The sequence below is a fragment of the Schistocerca americana genome, chromosome 1, assembly GCF_021461395.2.
Source record: "Schistocerca americana isolate TAMUIC-IGC-003095 chromosome 1, iqSchAmer2.1, whole genome shotgun sequence".
NCBI lineage: Eukaryota > Metazoa > Arthropoda > Insecta > Orthoptera > Acrididae > Schistocerca > Schistocerca americana.
In genome coordinates, this window is record NC_060119.1 from 556,303,327 (window position 1) to 556,322,381 (window position 19,055).

General features: G+C 44.4%; 1 protein-coding gene across 1 annotated transcript in view; it reads left to right on the plus strand.

The window, feature by feature from the left end:
* The window catches only part of LOC124576608 (alpha-taxilin), a 242,828-nt gene extending 235,007 nt beyond the window's left edge, over positions 1-7,821 (plus strand). The window contains exons 7-8 of the mRNA XM_047131212.1: positions 101-317; positions 7,377-7,821. Coding sequence (XP_046987168.1) covers positions 101-317; positions 7,377-7,648 — 489 coding nt within the window. The 3' untranslated portion in view covers positions 7,649-7,821. The remainder of the gene's footprint in view (positions 1-100; positions 318-7,376) is intronic.
* The last annotated feature ends 11,234 nt before the right edge of the window (positions 7,822-19,055 follow it).

Consider the following 19,055-nt stretch of genomic DNA (forward strand, 5'->3'; position numbering starts at 1 on the left):
TGGAGTTGATATATTCTGTTGGTTTGGCAGAGGACCTCCCCCAAATGGTACCCTGCACCCACGTCATATTGCTGAGCAGCAGCACTGTGCTCTTTTGCAGATGAGCAAGAAGATCACGCAGCTGGAGAAGGAGACAGCGTCGTGGCGGAGCCGCTGGGAGAAGAGCCACGAGTCGCTCCAGCAGATGGCGGGCGAGCGGGACCAGCAGGGTCGGGAGCTGGAGCGCGTCACGCGGCAGTCGGCGCAGCTGGAGAAGCTGTGTCGCACGCTGCAGGCCGAGCGACAGCTGCTCATGAGCCAGCTCGCCGCCGTCCCAGGTCAGGCCGCACGTCCCAAACTGCGGGTTTCACTTACTCCATAATATGCAGCACCATTACGGTGATTCCTACTTAAAAATTTGATTTTATTCTTTGTGCTACACCCTACTTCTGATCGATTCACAGTAACAAAGTTGTATGTAATTTGGGCTCCATCGGAGAAGAAGGGATGCTCGTTCCATTTGGAAAGACAAGAAATCACATTAGAACGTAATTTATCTCAAAATCTATTGTTCAGTATTTGGTGATCAACGAATACTAATATTACCCTCTAATACAAAAAAGAGAGAAAGAGAAGCACCACAAAGGAATTATCAGAATGGGACAGATATCGGAAGATGTAATGTACCGGGTGATCAAAAAGTCAGTATAAATTTGAAAACTTAATACACCACGGAATACTGTAGATAGAGAGGTAAAAATTTACACACATGCTTGAAATGACATAGGGTTTTATTAGAACAAAAAAAGTACACAAAATGTCCGACAGATGGCGCTGGGCAGCAAAACTGCTACCGTGACGGGTGAGAGGTACGCCGATAGGTTACAGAATCCCATCATCCCCAGCCTGGCTGATAAACACCTGCTGGAATGTACGATGTTTATGCAGGATGGCGCTCCACCCCATATAGCTAGACGCGTGAAAGATCTCTTGCACGCGTCGTTTGGTGATGATCGTGTGCTCATCCGCCTACTTTCGTCATGCTTGGCCTCCCAGGTCCCCAGGTCTCCGTCCGTGCGATTATTGGCTTTGGGATTACCTGAAGTCGCAAGTGTATCGTGATCGACCGACATCTTTAGGGATAGTGAAAGACAACATCCGATGCCAATGCCTCACCATAACTCCGGACATGCTTTACAGTGCTGTTCACAACATTATTCCTCGACTACAGCTATTGTTGAGGAATGATGGTGGACATACTGAGCATTTCCTGTAAAGAACATCATCTTTACTTTGTCTTACTTTGTTATGCTAACTATTGCTATTCTGATCAGATGAAGCGCCATCTGTCGGACATTTTTTGAACTTTTGCATTTTTTTGGTTCTAGTAAAACCCCATGTCATTCCAAGCATGTGTGTCAATTTGTACCTCTCTATTTACACTATTCTGTGATTTATTCAGTTTTCAAATTTATACTGACTTTTTGATCACCCAGTACATGTGCAAATGAACAATGATTACAATTTCAGAAAAATTTGATGAGTATCCAAGAGAAAGAGCTTCACCAATTGAGCAAGTCAATAATGCATTGGTTCACTTGTGACCCTTGTGCAAGCAGTTATTCGGCATGGCATTAATTGATAAGAGTTTTTGGGAGCCCTCCTAAGGGATATCATGCCGAATTCTGTCCAATTGGCGCTTTAGATCGTCAAAATTCCGAGCTGGTTGGAGGGCCATGTTCGAAACGTTAGCAACTGGAGAGAGATCCGGCGACCTTGACTGTCATGGCAAGGCTCGGTAAGCACGAAGACGAGCAGTAGAAACTCTCGCTGTGTGTGGGCGGGCGTTATCTTCTGAAACGTAATTCCAAACGGCATCAAAACGGGGCACAGAATATCGTCGACGTACCACTGTGCTGTAAAGGTGCCGCAGATGACAACCGAAGGGGTGCGGCTACGAAGTAAAATGGCATCCCGGACTGTCTCTCCTGGTTGTTGGGCCGTATTCCGGGGGGCGGTCGGGTTGATATCCGACCGCTGTCCCAGGCATCTCCAGACACGCCTCCGGCCTGGAACCTCATTGACTGGAGTACAGTTGTCTTCACTGATGCCGGCCAGAGTGGCCGAGCGGTTAAAGGCGCTCCAGTCTGGAACCGCACGACCGCTACGGTCGCAGGTTCAAATCCTGCCTCGGGGATGGATGTGTGTGATGTCCTTAGGTTAGTTAGGTTTAAGTAGTTCTAAGTTCTAGGGGACTGATGACCTCAGCTGTTAAGTCCCATAGTGCTCAGAGCCATTTGAACCATCTTCACTGATGAGTAGCACATCGAACTGAGCCCTGATGAGCAGCGATGACGTGTCTGGAGACGCCCCGGACGGCCGTGGGACACCAACCTGACTGTCGCCCGGCAGACGGCCCGACAACCGGCACTGATGGTTTGGTGTACCATTTGATTTCATAGCAGGACCCCTTTGGTTGTAATCCAGGACACCGTTACAGCACAGACGTACGTCGACGATATTGCGCGTTCTGTTGTGCTGCCTTTCATTGCAAGCCATCCGAGGCTTATATTTCAGCAATATAATGCGCGCCCACACACAGCGAGACTTTCTCCCGCTTGTCTTCGTGCTTGACAAGGCCTACCTTGGCTGGCATGACTGCCGGATCTCTCCACAACTGGGAACGTTTGGAGCATTGTAGGTGGTGCCATACAACCAGCTCCAGGTTTTGACGACCTAACGCGCCAATTGGACAGAATTTGGCATCATATCCCTCATTAGGAAATCCAACAACTCTGTCACTCAATGCCAGGCCGAATAACTGCTTGCATAAGGACCAGAAGTGGACCTATGTGGCCGCTCGGGATTAGCCGAGCGGTCTAAGGGGCTGCAGTCATGGACTGTGCCGCTGGTCCCGGCGGAGGTTCGAGTCCTCCCTTTGGCGCGCGCGCGCGCGCGCGCGCGCGTGTGTGTGTGTGTGTGTGTGTGTGTGTGTGTGTGTGTGTGTGTGTGTTTGTCCTTAGGATAATTTAGGTTAAGTAGTGTGTAAGCTTAGGGACTGATGACCTTAGCAATTAAGTCCTATAAGATTTCACACACATTTGAACATTTTTGGACCTACGTGTTACTGACTTGCTCAATTTGTGAAGCTCTTTCTCTTGACTAAACCATCCAACTTTTCTGAACTTGCAGTCATTTGTTTTCTTGTGTATGTACTTCACAGCTACCAATTTCCGTCCCATTTGGATAATTCTTTCCTGGCGCATCGTTGTGTTTTGTGTTAAAGCGTATTTGTAATTGTGTTTTTAATGTCGCTGTATTAGTCCATAAAACTTCTAGAGCCTATAGACTTTCAACAGTAATGTTTGCGGAAATGGCAGCACCCGGAAGGAATACTTTAATCACACCAAAAACCTATAGGCTGCGTAGATTAGTGGAGCCATAGTAAGTGATGAAAACTGCAGAGAAATGGCTTGCACGTAAGCCCGGTAGCAACTCCTTGTCTGTGGGCACGCAGGTGAGTGTTGCGATGTCACACAAATTGGAAATGTGCAAGCAAGCGCCGGTATGCCTTGACATTGTCAAAGGGTGCAGTATTACGATATCGGCCTGTGAGCGAGTTCGAACGAGGCAGAATGGCTGGTCTCCAGGAAGTGAGTTTGCCCTACCCTGCCATTGCAGCTCTTACAGGACACTCTGCTTTGACACTGATGCATGTGAGTTAACAAATGAATAGAAGAGCGTTGTATATCGCGACGAGAGGGTACTGAACCATACGATATGACCGCGGTATGGGACGACAGCCATTTTGTACATACGGCTGAAACATGCAGAACAGCTTTTCCCACAGTGTTGATTTGATGTGGAGCACTGAAATGGCTGTGGGCATGTATGAAACGGTTCAGCGCCGTCAGCTGGAATCTGGATTATTATTATTGTTATTATTATTATTATAGTATCTGACGGTGATTGGAATTTTCGCCTAGCCAAAGTGTCGATAGGTGAAACACGCCAGAGCTACTCGGGCACTAGACCACAACCACGGATAGTGCTCGCGCACTGCGAAGCCGCCATGCCGAGCTCGTGAGGTGCCGCCGCCATCTTACGAGTGTTTACTTCTAAACGCTGCAGCCAGGCTATTACTGGTCTCTCTCTCTCTCTCTCTCTCTCTCTCTCTCTCTCTCTCTCTCTCTCTCTCGCCACTGAAGCTTTTAGCTATGAGCCGTTGAATAGCACAGTTTTGACCTTGCCTGGTTTACGTTTGAACTTTGGATTGCTCTCTGGATTGTTATGTACGCTTAAGACGACTTTGCTACGTTCTGGACTTTTTTTGGTTATTCGTTCACTTCATGATCTCCTCAGTAATTTCTTTTAGAACCGCCTGCTTTGTTCCATTGGTCTCTCTGTCACCATTAGTGCGAGTGTTCTCCCTTATCAGAGTAGAATCTGATGATGATGATGATGATTAGTGATTTAGGGCGCTAAATGGCATCACAAGCGCTCCTGAGGCTGAATTGGTGGCACGTTTGCCATCTGCTTCTACTGACCAGAAGCCACAGACTGCAACGTATCAGTGGACGCCGCCACTGGCGTGCCGGATAGTAAAATGCCGCGTTTTCGGACGAGTCCTGCTTCAACATGTTCTACAATCTACAGTGATGGCTCCATACGTGTTAGACTCTACCGTAATGAACGCAGTCGAGCAGACTGCATTACTGAGCGACGTAACGGACAAATGTCAAGCTTGATGGTTTGGAGCGCCGTTGGCAATAACATTCAATCTTTTCTCCTGCTTATTGAGGACAATCAGTAGCCTCTACATCCGAGAGGCCTTAGTGTCCAAGGCTCTGACCCTCTTGCAGGCAGCTCCACATTCCATATTTCTGCAGGAGACGGCCGGCCCACACGTGGTGAGGAATGCGCAAGCTTTCTTCGAAGAACGACGGGTACCACTGCTTTCCTAGCCTGTACGTTAGCCTGACACGTCGTCCATCGAACAAATCTGGGATATAGTCGATCGGCAACTTGTTCTTTCTGGTCCTCCTGCAGTTACTGTCGATGCTTTATGGACGTGCCTACAAACCGTATTGCAGTGTGTTCCCAGGAGAATGTGGAGGCCATCTTTGGTTCCTAGTCAGCACGTAGCAGTTTCACACCGTACTGAGTTCTCGTGGTCAAAGTGTGTATACAGGGTGTAAACGATAACTGTTTACACCATAACACAATGATGCAGCAGACTGACATTTTGATGTACTTATGGTCTATGAAGCCGAAAAACCACTTCAATTTCACCCACAAAAACCACCTAAGCTACAGCTCAAGATTTTTAATATTCCCTCGTTCTCTTATGCTGCCGGCTTACGTCAGTCAGATTTTGGAAATTTTATTTAATTAACGTTAGTAACCTAAACTTTTTCACTATGGTAACCAACCATCCAAGACTTTAAAATATTTTATGCAAAAACTAATTATGTTTACAGTTCAATCGAAACTACACCTTAACAAACACAGAAGTTTCTTATTAAGAAAGGGTGAGAAACAAAAAGGCTTGGTTTTTAATTTTACGCAGTTAAAATCTAAAAAAAGTTCAGGACGATTTTAGGGACAAAAAGAAATGTTAAAACGGTTAAGAGCGACAAAACCGGTGAGGTGAAAAGGGCGAAAGGATATTCAAAATCACGTGCAGTGCGAATGCGGGGTAGCTTAGGTGGCTTTTGTAGCACAACTTGACGTTGTTTCCCGCCTTAATAGACGAACCTGTCTCTTTGTTGGTCTCTTATGTCCCCTACATCACTGTGGCACGTTGTAAATTGTTATCGTTTGCACGCTGTACAGTACTGTGGTTGAAATCATTTGACTGTTCGCATGTAACTAATCTGTGGAATAAATTTCATTGTAATGGGATATTTCCCTCATGGTGCTACAATTTTCACTAGTAGTAACATTTGTACAGTGTTCTTGGGGTAAATAGGAGGAGAGTATAGCATTTTCTTCTCAAAAATCTTACTCTTTGATAAAATCTCTCGTTACTCTTTGGAAAGTTGGTTACAATATTTAGATACATCCTGAAGCACATACTGTTTCCTTTGCACATTTTTTTAAATTATTTGTCGTAATCCTATACAATTTTTTGACATCTTTCAGCTGCTTAAACTTTCAGTTTAATAACTGGCGCCCACAGATCTCCACCGCATGCCACTACAAAGGATCTGTGTTAAGGAAAATGTCTCTCAAATGAAATCCTGTAAAAACTGTTCAACCCCATAATTTATACTTTTTGATATTTGATTTACTGTTACTTGAATCCTTGTTAATATTTTCGCCCTATAGTTGTACACTAAGCAGATTCAGAAGGATGTGGGCTGACGTAGGTACTGGGAGATGAAGAAGCTTGCACAGGATAGAGTAGCATGGAGAGCTGCATCAAACCAGTCTCAGGACTGAAGACCACAACAACAAGAAGTTCGATGCATCGACGATTTTCATTTTTTATTCAGAGCGCTAATTACGATCAGTGGTGGTCACAGCTTCGGATCAGGAGACAGGTTACGTCAATAATTTCTCAGTTTTGCTGAGCCACAGCCTGGTACAAAAGTTTTGAAAGAATATCGAAGTGCAAATACGGTGCTCTGACCTCAGAAGCGGCGCACACTCGTGCTTCGACATACACACTGATATGGAAAATTGCGTTCTCTTTTTGCGGTCGAAAATCAAATTCATCATTCAACATAAAGATTTCCAAGTAATAAATAACTTTTCCATGGAGCGGGATGCGTTGGAGAAGTCCGGCGGAGTGGCCATCCATATTCCCGAAATTCAGGTCCATTAGATTTCTGTCAGTGGGGACATGGCAGAGGCAACTACGTATGCGATGGAGATCGGAAATCTTGCAGTCGTAATTGAGAGGATGTTAATGCTTGTGGTCTTATTTCGGTGTATGTGTTGATTAAAGTCACTGAGGTGAACCGGATAACAACCACCATAAACATGGTAGACGACACGCCGAGCACATCGCGTACGCTTTCTGTATTTTCAGCAGCATTTGTCTTATTCTACACGAAATGTGCCAGAAACAGAGGATGAATAGCACTATGCTTAAGTGCAAGACAGAATTGTTTTTCTATTGCATCAAAGATGGATGCTTATAAGATAGCCACCAAGTTGGTAATACAGTCTCACCATGTTTTCCCCCCTCTACCACCTCGTACTACTTGACTTTAAATTTCTCCATAACCACCTGTTCTTGTTTTAAGAAGGTCGTCTTACACAAATGGACCACCCTGTAGATTGACTTAAACTGTCAAAAAGGAGTTGTACAACTCGCCAACTCATTGCTGCTCCAGACCAGCTTACAGAATTAATGTGCTTCCCGCTGATATCTCTTCTGCTCTTTGTAGGTATGTCTGATTCAGCTGACCCCGTCCCAGAGGTCAACATGGAGGCTGCGTCGGAGGGCAACATGGACCATGTCCCAGAGAGCAGCATGGACGCTGTCTCGGGGGGCAAAGTGGAGACTGCCCAGGAGGGTAACGTGGAAGCTGTCCAGGAGGGAAATGTTGAGACTGTTCCAGGCTGCAACGTAAAGGCTGTTCCGGATGCCAAAACTGTGTCTGTACCGGACAGCAGCAGTGAAGGAAAGACGAGCGGCGGCGAAGACATCGACCAGTGAAGGACCGCGTGGCCACTGGGGAGAGAAAAAGTGACGAGCGCGTGTGGCGCTGTCGTCGCACCGTTTTGTCCCCACGCTTTGTCTACGACTCTGTATCCAATGTACTTTGTAATGTACTATATCTAAATTATTCAGTACACTATGTATAGTCTAATAAAATTGCTACGAAACGACTTTCTCGAATTAATACCGAAATACGGCAGCGTATTGGAATGTGTGTAAGGTAAGTATCAAAGACATGTTTACGCTGCCAATCACTGTGAAATGCGTGGCAGAGCGTACTTTTCTCTTTCCATATCTTAAGATTTCGGCCCGTTCATTCGAGAATGTTTGTGGGAAGAGTGAATCCCTGTGTACATTACAGCGAGTCGGTATTTGCCTAATTTGGTCTAGGGTACAGGTATGTCGTGTAAGATGAATAATATTCGCAATTTCTGTCCGGAAAGCCGCATCCCGAATTTTTCTGAAGAGGTTCCCACGAGATGAAAGGCGTCTTCCTTGAAATGCGCTTACACCAGTGCGCCTTTGCTAGTCCCACACCCATATTCTGGCACGCATGGAGGTGAGTGCCTCTTGGTCAATATGAGTGCGTGAGTGAGTGAGTGAGTCCATTCACACCTACAGAGGATCAAGCACGCTACTCCAATGACCGAGGTGCAGCTGCAGGTTACATGCGACCTTGTGCGTGGCCACTGGACAGTGAGCAGCTAGCTGTGCCGGCGATGTGCACCAGCTAGGCTGCAGCATAAGCATGTCCTCTAAAGTCAGGCTTATTGTGAGAAACAAAACACTTGCTGGATTCTTAGCATACGCAAGGAACAGGTCTAGAATATTCAAATATGTGCCGGCCGGAGTGGCCGAGCGGTACTAGGCGCTACAGCCAGGAACCGCGCGACCACTGTGGTCGCAGGTTCGAATCCTGCCTCGGGCATGGATGTGTGTGATGTCCTTGGGTTAGTTGGGTTTAAGTAGTTCTAAGCTCTAGGGGTCTGATGACCTCGGAAGTTAAGTCCCATACTGCTCAGAGCCAATATTCAAATGTGTGTTCATATTCAGATTAAAATTACTTGATGGTTGATACTTCACGCGTTGCAGCTGGTTTCCTCCAATCAGAACATTCAAAGTCACGCCCGAACCGCTCGGCATTGCCAAACTGCCACAACATTTAGTCAGCTCACTTCCAATTTCTTGTCAGGCTCTCTTTATGAGTTTGGATCCCGAATCCTGAGTATTGCCCTTTTATTTCGTATTTCATCATGCAAAAAAAAACAAAAAAAAACACTTTCCGTATGCAGCACTAACAAAACAATACTGGATTCTTCCGCGCAAGACCCGATTCAGCGTCACATATACTGTTGTTATAATAACAGAGATCGGCTTACATTGTAAAGCTCCACACGACAATGTGTGAAGCTGAATTTTTGAAGGCTGAATTAATGGTTGCGACTGGATCACCAGAGCCAAAAGTGTAAGTTTTCTGTAGTACGAGGTCGTCGCGCAGTTGTTAGCATATCAACCTGCTGTGTAGAAGGTCGCCTGTTCGAGTCTTATCACATGCTCAATGTTTTTTTTTTTTTTGTTTCTAAGTCTAACAAAAGGACTTTGGTTGTTATTTTTATTCCTTAATTGGTTTAAAAGTATTTCTTTATTTCTAATACGTTGCTGCATTACTTTAATCGATGTGTTGATTTTATTTGCTCTTATTTTTCCTCCTATCATTCTTTTTTTGTTTGTAATGTGCTTGTTCCGCCTATAATATGTAACTAGGTGCCAGCAAGGCCTGCTGATCGGTTGGTAACGTGGGAGCTCGTGTCGACGGTGTGAAGATATTCTGAGCTAAGTAATGCAAGCGAGAAATTAGTTTGCTTTTGCCGCTTAAACTAAAATTTTTCTGTATGGAGTTTGCTCGTTGTAACGCCCTAAGGACAGGAAACCCCAGTTAACAAACTTTGTGGAAACTTAAAGTAGGGAAGTGAGTCCTCTTGACAGTGACGGCAACTATTGACCATAAAATCTACACTGGTAATATTTTGATGAACACCTGTATCATTCAAATACTGAGAATAGCATACGAAAAGGGGAGATAAAAGAAGGAAACGACTATCATAGATTCTTTATCAAACATCTATAGAATAAATTCAAAATCATATGAACGAAGGTTAATTCCAAGAAAGTAATTCAGTCAAAGATAACGTTTACCATGGAAGAGTATTGTGACCGCATCGTAAAGGAAATTCAATGCGACTACAATGCAACTCGGATATAGAAATCTTCAGTTAGTTCCTCTTGAGTCGCTCTAGAGTACTTTGGCGATGTTGTCTGGATGCAAACACTATTAGATTGCTACAGTTTTGGAGGTTTGATAATTCGTGAAATAGAGATTGAAGTATTGCTCAGTCATTCGACTGAAGAAAGTTAATCTTTACCGTTCTCAACGCGACAGTATAGTAAGACGAGTGTTAGACTTCACTTGAGTGATATTGGTTTATCGGACTTAGCCTTCGTACTGATGAACAGTCACAAACCTTGAGAGCAATGGATGAACGACAGAAAAACAATTCTTAGTCTTGAGTAGGATACAATAAAACGAAGACACGAAGAAAGACAAGTACGCCGATTAATCAAAAGTTGTCAGCGTCACGATTACTGAACTGAATAGAGTTTAATCTTGAATGGCATATCGGTGTGCGTGTGTTGTGGGGACAAACAATTAATGACAGGAAGAACAATAAAATCTAAGTCAAAAGATAAACCTTACGTGACGTCTAACTCATTAAACGGACAATACAATGTGTATTAATGCAAGTTGATTGACTCTCTAAACATTTTAAGTGACTAAGTGAGTACATGAATAACAGACAGTGAAAAGTGATTAGTTTGATTCGGTATTACGGCGTATCAGAAAACATTTACTCCAACATAAGTTATCTTTGGAGTTATGTCGGACCGTTGTTAATAACTTGACGTAGCAACGGAATAGTAGACAGCAAAATTTCATCCTCGCTATGTATGATGTGAAAAACGACCATAATGATGAAACCAAGAATCAAGATTTTATTTCGTCACGGAACTAACTGGGCATAAAAATAAAAATAAACGATTACAGTTTACCAGTTCGTATAAGCTCAGAAAACTGTTGCGGACAGGTAAAAAAATATTTCTAAACCACGCGAGGAGTTGTGTTCTTACGAGAGTTACAGGTGCTGTTCCACGTCACACCGACGGGGACGAACATCGTTACGAGTCGCGCCTCGTCCCGGCGAGTGAAGGAGGAGGGAAAGGACGTCACATCGTAGAGGTTAGCTTTAACCCCCTGAGTAAAGCGATCGTGATTTTAGTTCTGTCGCAGATTGTTGACAGTCGTTTTCTCGGATACATTGCATATAACGAGGTTGTGGTTAAGTTAGGTCTTGAGTTTAACCCTAAAACACAAACGTTCTTCTGTTATCTAATGTTACAAACGTTCGTAATTTTTACGACATAACAAAAAGTAAGCAAAATTTGGTAACACATTTTATTATTTGTTAATTACCACTAATAAACAATACAGGCCACAGTCTATAATCAAAGACACAATAGTTTTTGACACCAATGAGAACATTTATTTCGAACAATTAGTGCATAATTGCGCTTGATGCTCTTTTCGATATGCATTACAACAAACAGCACAAAACGTTGTTGTCTCTCTTCTCTTTTTCGACGGACATATGTGGCAGATAATTCTCCTCGGGGCAGATGATATTCCAGCATTTCCACCAATGGTCTCACGATGGGGTTCGATTCCACGATTCCAAGGACAGACTGTATAATGAGGCGCAGGTCATTTGATATTCTTGGTATGCGTAGCCTGCCTTGCATCCATGGTGAGAGTAGCTCAACACTCAGTCTTATTAGGAAGTTTTTCCTCGTTAGGACATTCTCTTTTTCACGGGTGGTGTTGTGAACGTGGGTTACCCGAATATTGACACATGTTCAAAATTCCGCAAAAGACACACGAAGGCCAGCGTTTAGTCTTCCGGCTGCAAGAAATGTTGCGAGACTTCTGGCCTAATGACTTAACGCCACCTTTTGTGTAGTTGTAACAATGTATCATCTTAGGTTTCTTAGTTACTTCGTCTGTTTCAGCCTGGTCGTGCATCGTTTGTAACAGAAGGAACACTTTATTTGCTTTTGGTTTATATGAGACAAGAGTCATTTCCTTGTCAAAGATGAACATGCATGTTCCTATCTCTCTCTTCTTGGTTATAAGTAGTTCTGGCGATATTTCTCGCTTATTGTGTCTCAAAGTACCAACGAGAGTGAGTTTCTCCTATAACAGATCGTCGGCTAACTTGAAAGATGTGAACCAGTTATCAACGGTAACATTTCGGTTAGATCCTCTCATTGTTTTTGAGAAGTCCTTCACTTAGTATTCTCCAAGTGGCAGACCGTTAGTATCCGTGCCTTTCCCGAGCTGTGGGGAAGCATCAGCCATATACACTATGTGATCGAAAGTATCCGGACACCTGGCTGAAAATGACTTACAAATTCGTGCCGCCCTCCATCGGTAATGCTGGAATTCAATATGGCGTTGGCCCACCCTTAGCCTTGATGACAGCTTCCACTCTCGCAGGCATACGTTCAGTCAGGTGCTGGAAGGTTTCTTGCGGAATGGTTCACGGAGTGCTGCGCTGAGGAGAGGTGTCGGTGTCAGTCGGTGAGGCCTGGCACGAAGCCGGCGTTCCAAAACATCCCAAAAGTGTTCTACAGGATTCAGGCCAGGACTCTGTGGAGGCCAGTCCGTTACAGAGATGTTATTGTTGTGTAACCAATCCGTCAGAGGCCGTGCATTATGAACAGGTGCTCGATCGTGTTGAAAGATGCAATTGCCGTCGCCGAATTGCTCTTCAACAGTGGGAAGCAAGAAGGTGCTAAAAACATCAATGTAGGCCTGTGCTGTTATAGTGCCACGCAAAACAACAAGGGGTGGAAGACCCTCCATGAAAAACACGACCACACCATAACACCACCGCCTCCTAATTTTACTAGTGGCATTACACACGCTGGCAGATGACGTTCACCGGGCATTCGCCATACCCACACCCTGCCATCAGATCGTCACGTTGTGTATCGTGATTCTTTACTCCACATAACGTTTTTGTTCTGTTCAGTCGTCCAATGTTTACGCTCCTTATACCTCCCGCCAAACTGTCGTAATACTTACAGTAGATCCTGATGCAGTTTGGAATTCCTGTGTGATGGTCTGGATAGATGTCTGCCTATTACACATTACGATCCTCTTCAACTGCCGGCGGTCTCTCTCAAACAACAGACGAGGTCGGCCTGTAGGCTTTTGTGCTGTACGTGTCCCTTCACGTTTCCACTTCACCATCACATCAGAAACAGTGGACCTAGGGATGTTTAGGAGTGTGGAAATCTTGCGTACAGACGGATGACCCAAGTGACACCCAGTCACCTGACCACGTTCGAAGTCCGTGAGTTCCACGGACGTCCCATTATGCTCTCTCACGATGGCTAAAGACTTACTGAGGTCGCTGATACGGAGTAGCTGGCAGTAGGTGGGAGGACAGTGCACCTAGTATGAAGAACGTATGTTTCTGGGGGTGTCCGGATACTTTTGATCACATAGTGTATTTTGTTCCTGTGTCGCACGCCATGACAATTTTAATCCCATATTTAGAGGGCTTGTTGGCTATGAACATAGGAAACGGACATCTACCATGTAAAGCAAGGCGTTGATCGTCCACTGTAATGAATGAGCGTGGTCTGTAATAGTTACGGCAATTGATAACAAATTCATCCCATAATTCCATGATGGCTACAAATGGATCGGACTGCTTTCGTTCCTCACGAGTCAACTTACCATCAGACCTCAGACAAGAAATTAAAAATTCTAATCGCTCGGAACTCATGGCTGATTTTTATCTAAGGCTACATAAATTACTATCAAGTAATTCACGAGACGATAAATGGTTATTGTTCAAACTTGCCGTCAAGATCAGGGTTACAATTAAAGCTTTTAATTCTTCAGTGGAAGTTGTACTCTGAGTGTTCTTTGGATTTTGATGTTTTGATCTTTTCATCATTACCTCGTCGTTCCTATGATTTACTATTAATTGTAACATGTCATCTGTGAAACATAAAGAAAATATTTCTAACGGCGTACCTGCATTTCTAGTGCCATTGACAGGGGACTGAATATGATGAATAATATTTCTATGAGTTATACGTGTTGGTTTTTTTTTCCTAGCTGCAAATCACCAGCGATGTCCATACTCACCCTCCAGAGAGATCTCTCGAGGCCGAATGATGTAGTCCTTACCATTAAAAGATGAAGAAACACTTTCACCTGAACTATATATGACAGTAGTATCTGTTCCCGAAAGAACAGTTACCGTTGATGACCATGCAGCTTTACTAGAATGAAATGATAATTAAATGGACACCCTAGCTGCAAACAGGCGTTGACATACTTCATTGGGGACATGTTGAAAATGTGTGCCGCGACCGGGACTCGAATCCGGGATCTCCTGCTTACATGGCAGACGCTCTATCCATCTGAGCCACCGAGGGCACAGGGAATATTGCGCCTGGAGGGACTTATCCGTTGCACTACGAATGTAGTGGTGTGGACATGTTGGGAATGTGGGTCTCACGGGGAGCGTGCAAGGGATAAGTCCCTGCAGGCGCCAGCCGGCACGGTATCTCAGCGTGTTCGGTCAGAGGGTTAGTTGCCCTCTGTAATAAAAAAGAACTGAGATAATGGATCAACTACGAACTGAAACGGGTGTCTTGCGACGTCCGCACCGAGCAGATACAACGAACGAAAACGAACAAAATGAGACTACAAAAAAAAAAAAAAAAGATGGATAGAGCGTCTGCCATGTAAGCAGGAGATCCCGGGTTCGAGTCCCGGTCGGGGCACACATTTTCAACATGTCCCCAGTGAAGCATATCAACGCCTGTTTGCAGCTAGGGTGTCCATTTAATTATCATTTCACTTTTACCTGAATTTGAAATGATGGGTGACAATGGTGACGAAGATGAAGAAACAATCCTTGGTCGCTTTCTCGATCGCAACAGAGCATCGCAACCTTTTTCGCCAGATTTTGGAGGGTGTGCACCAACGATTGTAATTTGGCCTTCTTCACGGATGGAAGTCAGAAGGTGCGAGATACGGGCTGTACACCTTGGAGTACCGCATCTGGTGGGCGACTGTGTCAGCAACACCAACAGAGACGTCCAGTTGAGCAGCGAAGCGTTTGTCATCCGTCGATCACCTCGAATGAGTGTGTCCGCACGCTCCAACATTGCGCGGCCGACCGGCACGCGTGAGATCGGACAGGTTTGCGTGACCTTATTCCGATGACGACAGCCGCCTCACCCAACGACTCATCGTGCTTCCGTTCACTGCCACGCCGCCGTAAACTTTCCGTAAGTGCCTATAAATATATACGATGCTCTGGTTTTCCGCAAAAAAGAAAAAAAACCTTAATGACAGCTTTGTGCTCCTCCGTTAAAGATGCTATGTAGAAAGCTACGATATAGCGCGGCCGCTTATTGGAACTTCGTGAAACTGTAGGGACTGAAGCAGGAATATTACAGCATGTCTTACAAAGAAATCTGCATTTCTTCAAGCGAAATTGGCCGACAAAAAAAGTATTGCATTTCTTGTTGATCGCCCTCTCGTACTTCGTCTACTGGCTAGCGGTTTCTGTCCCAAGTACCATCAGGCCATCCCTGATGAAACTACTGTAACCCCTGCCCCCGTCTCTGAACAACGTATTCGCCCAGATCCAGTTCGTATTAGATGGCAAACTGAGAATTATCTTCTTGAACTGGTAGAGTCCGCTTGGCTAGATTTCCAAAAGGCTGTTGACATCGCGCTTCCTTGTCGACTAGCAACCAGGATACCACCATACGTGTCATCTTCACAGGTAAGTGAACAGCTCGATTAATTTTTGACTAATGAAGTTCGGTACGAATCTGAAAACAAAGGAAAATTTCGAGTGTGCCCCAAAGCAGCGCAATAGGGCGACTAAGATTTCTCACTATTCATATTAGATTTATCTGATAGGACCAGCAGCACCATCAGATTGATCACTGGCAGGAAAATATCGTCTTCGATGATCATGAGGAAACGAAGAGAGACGTCTTCAAAATTCCCCACTAGACATAATGAAAGACAGCTCTCATTAAATGTAGCTAAATGGCAGATAGTGGCAAAAATAAAGAGGTGTAATGTCCTTAGCACGCCACGACGTGTGAATGGCTACGGGAAATACTAAGAAATGATATACAAAGGAACGATTACGTAAAATCCGTAGTAGGAACGGCGAATGTTAAATAACTCTTGATTCGGGAAAAGTGCAGTGTGCCTTTAAAGAATATAGCTCAAAAATCTCCAGAGCTGGCATTTTTATGAAGCAGGTAAAGTGTAAGAATTCAAACACGTGCTGCTAGGGACGTAAAAGGCCGGTGTAGCCCATGCGGAAGCGTAACAGATGTTCGAGGATCTTCAATGCAAATCGAAGGAAAAAAATACGAAATTGTTTTCACATAACGCTTATATATAAAGCTAGATAATGGGTATTCGTGAATTGCTTTGGGACAGTTCTGTTGTCACTATGGGCCTCATGTGAGCTAGACAAGACTTACAGCGCGCATGCGGGCTCATGTAGGCACTCAGTCAATGCGTAAGCGGATATGTTAATATTGATACGAGGTAATCTCCATCAGGAATATTACAATGACTTGTGAGCAACATACGCTGCCTGATCAACAAATGAAGCACTCAGAACGCGAGGAGGGAACGAAAGGAACTTCACGGGCTGAAAGAGTATGCGATGTTATTTCAGTAATTACAAAATCGAGTCAAATTTACAAAGAACTAGGCAGTTTCAGCATACTTATACCCTCTTGCCTGGATGTGGTTGGGAAGCACGGCTTAAAGCCACTCTATCCTCTCCTGAAGCAAGCTGGTCCCCAAGTCAGCCGTCAGTCTCCTTTGGTGAAGCGGCAGCAGCACACCAGCAAGTCACTTATTTAGCTTTCCTCTTCGTTTCCGCAGTTTAAGTGTTAAGTTAGTAGCTGTAGGATGAATAAGTAGGCATACAGTGAGTTTTCTGGTGCGGAGTAGGTCATAGATAATGTTGATGAGTCATCGAATTCATCCATCTCCCCACCCCCACTGTCACAGTCCAGTTCAGATGTATATAAATTGGCGGGAAATTCAAAATACCGAGATGACGATCTAACATGGCGACCATAGCATACTGGCGCAGCTCTGTGACGTCACAGGTGATCTCTTTGGGTCAGGAGGGAAGTAACTTGCCTGCTAGAGAGCGTCCAGTCCTGCAGAGACCTGTAGGGCTATTTATTTATAGATGACTAGTTCTAAGTGTGGAATTCCATACTGCCTGTCCTAAGTCAAGCAACTTCCTTCTGACGTCACCGTTTAAACACTTGTCGCTCGAAGTTGCGTATGGCCAATACATGTCATACAGCGTCATGTTATTTCAATTCAAAAATCGAGACAACCCATTTCCCACAAGTCCATTGGTGCTATGTTTCAGCCTTCCCCCCAATCCCCCACCGCATCTTAAATTACAATTCAAGCAATTCTTTCTCCATACCCCACCGTAAGTTCAAAATTGTGAGAAAATACACTTAATGCAAGTTTAAAATGATGAGAAGTCTGTTGGATGTCAAAACTACACAGCACTCGTCCTAACTTTAAAACTGAGTCTCCCACTGACGCGGTCTGTGGGAACAGGATAAAAACAACTGCGTATTTATTTAAACGAACACTACCCAGGGGTGAGTCTCTTTAGCTGGCCGTGCGCACACTCTCACTAACCATGACGTGATTGCGGCAGCCACGTGTTACCCGGTAAGCAGGGTGTGGGGCAGTTGGCACCGCGTCATACAGTTAGGAATGCGTGTAGACAGACGCTCGCCTACCTTCCGCTAATACAGTGCGCCCCCAACATAATCGGCGCGCTATAGAAGACGACGTAGCTTCCACACGTCTTCCTAAGACTGCATGAATTTACGCTTAACTTATGCTAATTTTAGAACAGGACTGAGTGCTGTCGTGCTAAAGGAAAGCACTATAACAGTTGCGATATTCCATAGATAGAGAAGTCTGTTGCTTCACGACTGTTATGAACCACAGACTACCAGCGCGATAGTCTTCATTGCACCGCGCACCATTCTCTGCTCGCATTTACCAACAACAGTACCGTTACAATGTGTGTACAGTATCTCGGGCGTTTAGGGGCACGCAGTACATTTCAAAAGACGTCGTCACTTAGCTGGCGCTCACAGAGACACGGTCCTAAGGTTTTACGGTGCATGCCTAACATCAGTCTCAATAGGATTTCCGAATGGCGACAGGCAGCATACATACAGCAAGCTATTTATTGAATTCTCACTTCAATTTTATGGTAAATCAACAAATAATAAATCGAAATCAATGAAATTTCCTCCCAAAGAAATGTAGAGTCTCTTTCTAAGTGTTTTTAAAATGAATATTGCACGCACAACACTAAATTTTACGTTGAAAACAATGAATATCCATTGAATTAGCGAGTTAAGATGTACCCAGATTTTTTTCGGTCATTCAGGCAGAATGCATAATGTCCTCGAAAAGTTCGAGAATGGATATCAACGGAATGTATTTCTTGGAGATCAACACTGCTAGCTCAACACGTGCAAATCAGTACATGCAGTTCTAACACGTGACAATACTGTCCATTGAATTATTACAATTGAAGACGAAGTAAATATTCCAGACTTCAAATCAAGAACAGCTGCCAACGTGAGTAACTTAGAAGTAGAAATTCTCGGAGCAGTGAAGCAACTTAAATCACTTAATAAAAGCAAGCCTTTCGGTCCAGATTGCCTACCAATTAGGTTCCTTTCAGAGTACTTCGATGCAACAGCTCGCTCGACGACAGATCCGTACCCAAAGACTGGAGAGTTCCGCAGGTCACACCAATATTCAGGAAGGGCAGTAGGCGTAATCCACTGAATTACAGGCCCATATCATTAACGTCGATATGCAGCAGGATTTTGGAACATAAATTGTGTTCGAACATTTTGAACTACCTCGAAAATAACGATCTACTGACACGCAGTCACCACGGATTTAGAAAGTATCGTTCTTGAGAGAGACGATAGCTCTTTACTCACACTAAGAGTTGAGTGCTATTGGTAAGGGATTTCAAATTGATTCCGTATTTCTAGATTTTCCAGAATACTCTTGATACCGTACCACACAATAGGCCTGTAGTGAAATCACATGATTATGGAATATCGTCTCCGTTATGCAACTGGATCCGTGATTTTCTGTCAAAGAGGTCACACTTCGTAGTAATTAATGGAAAGTCACAGAGTAAAACAG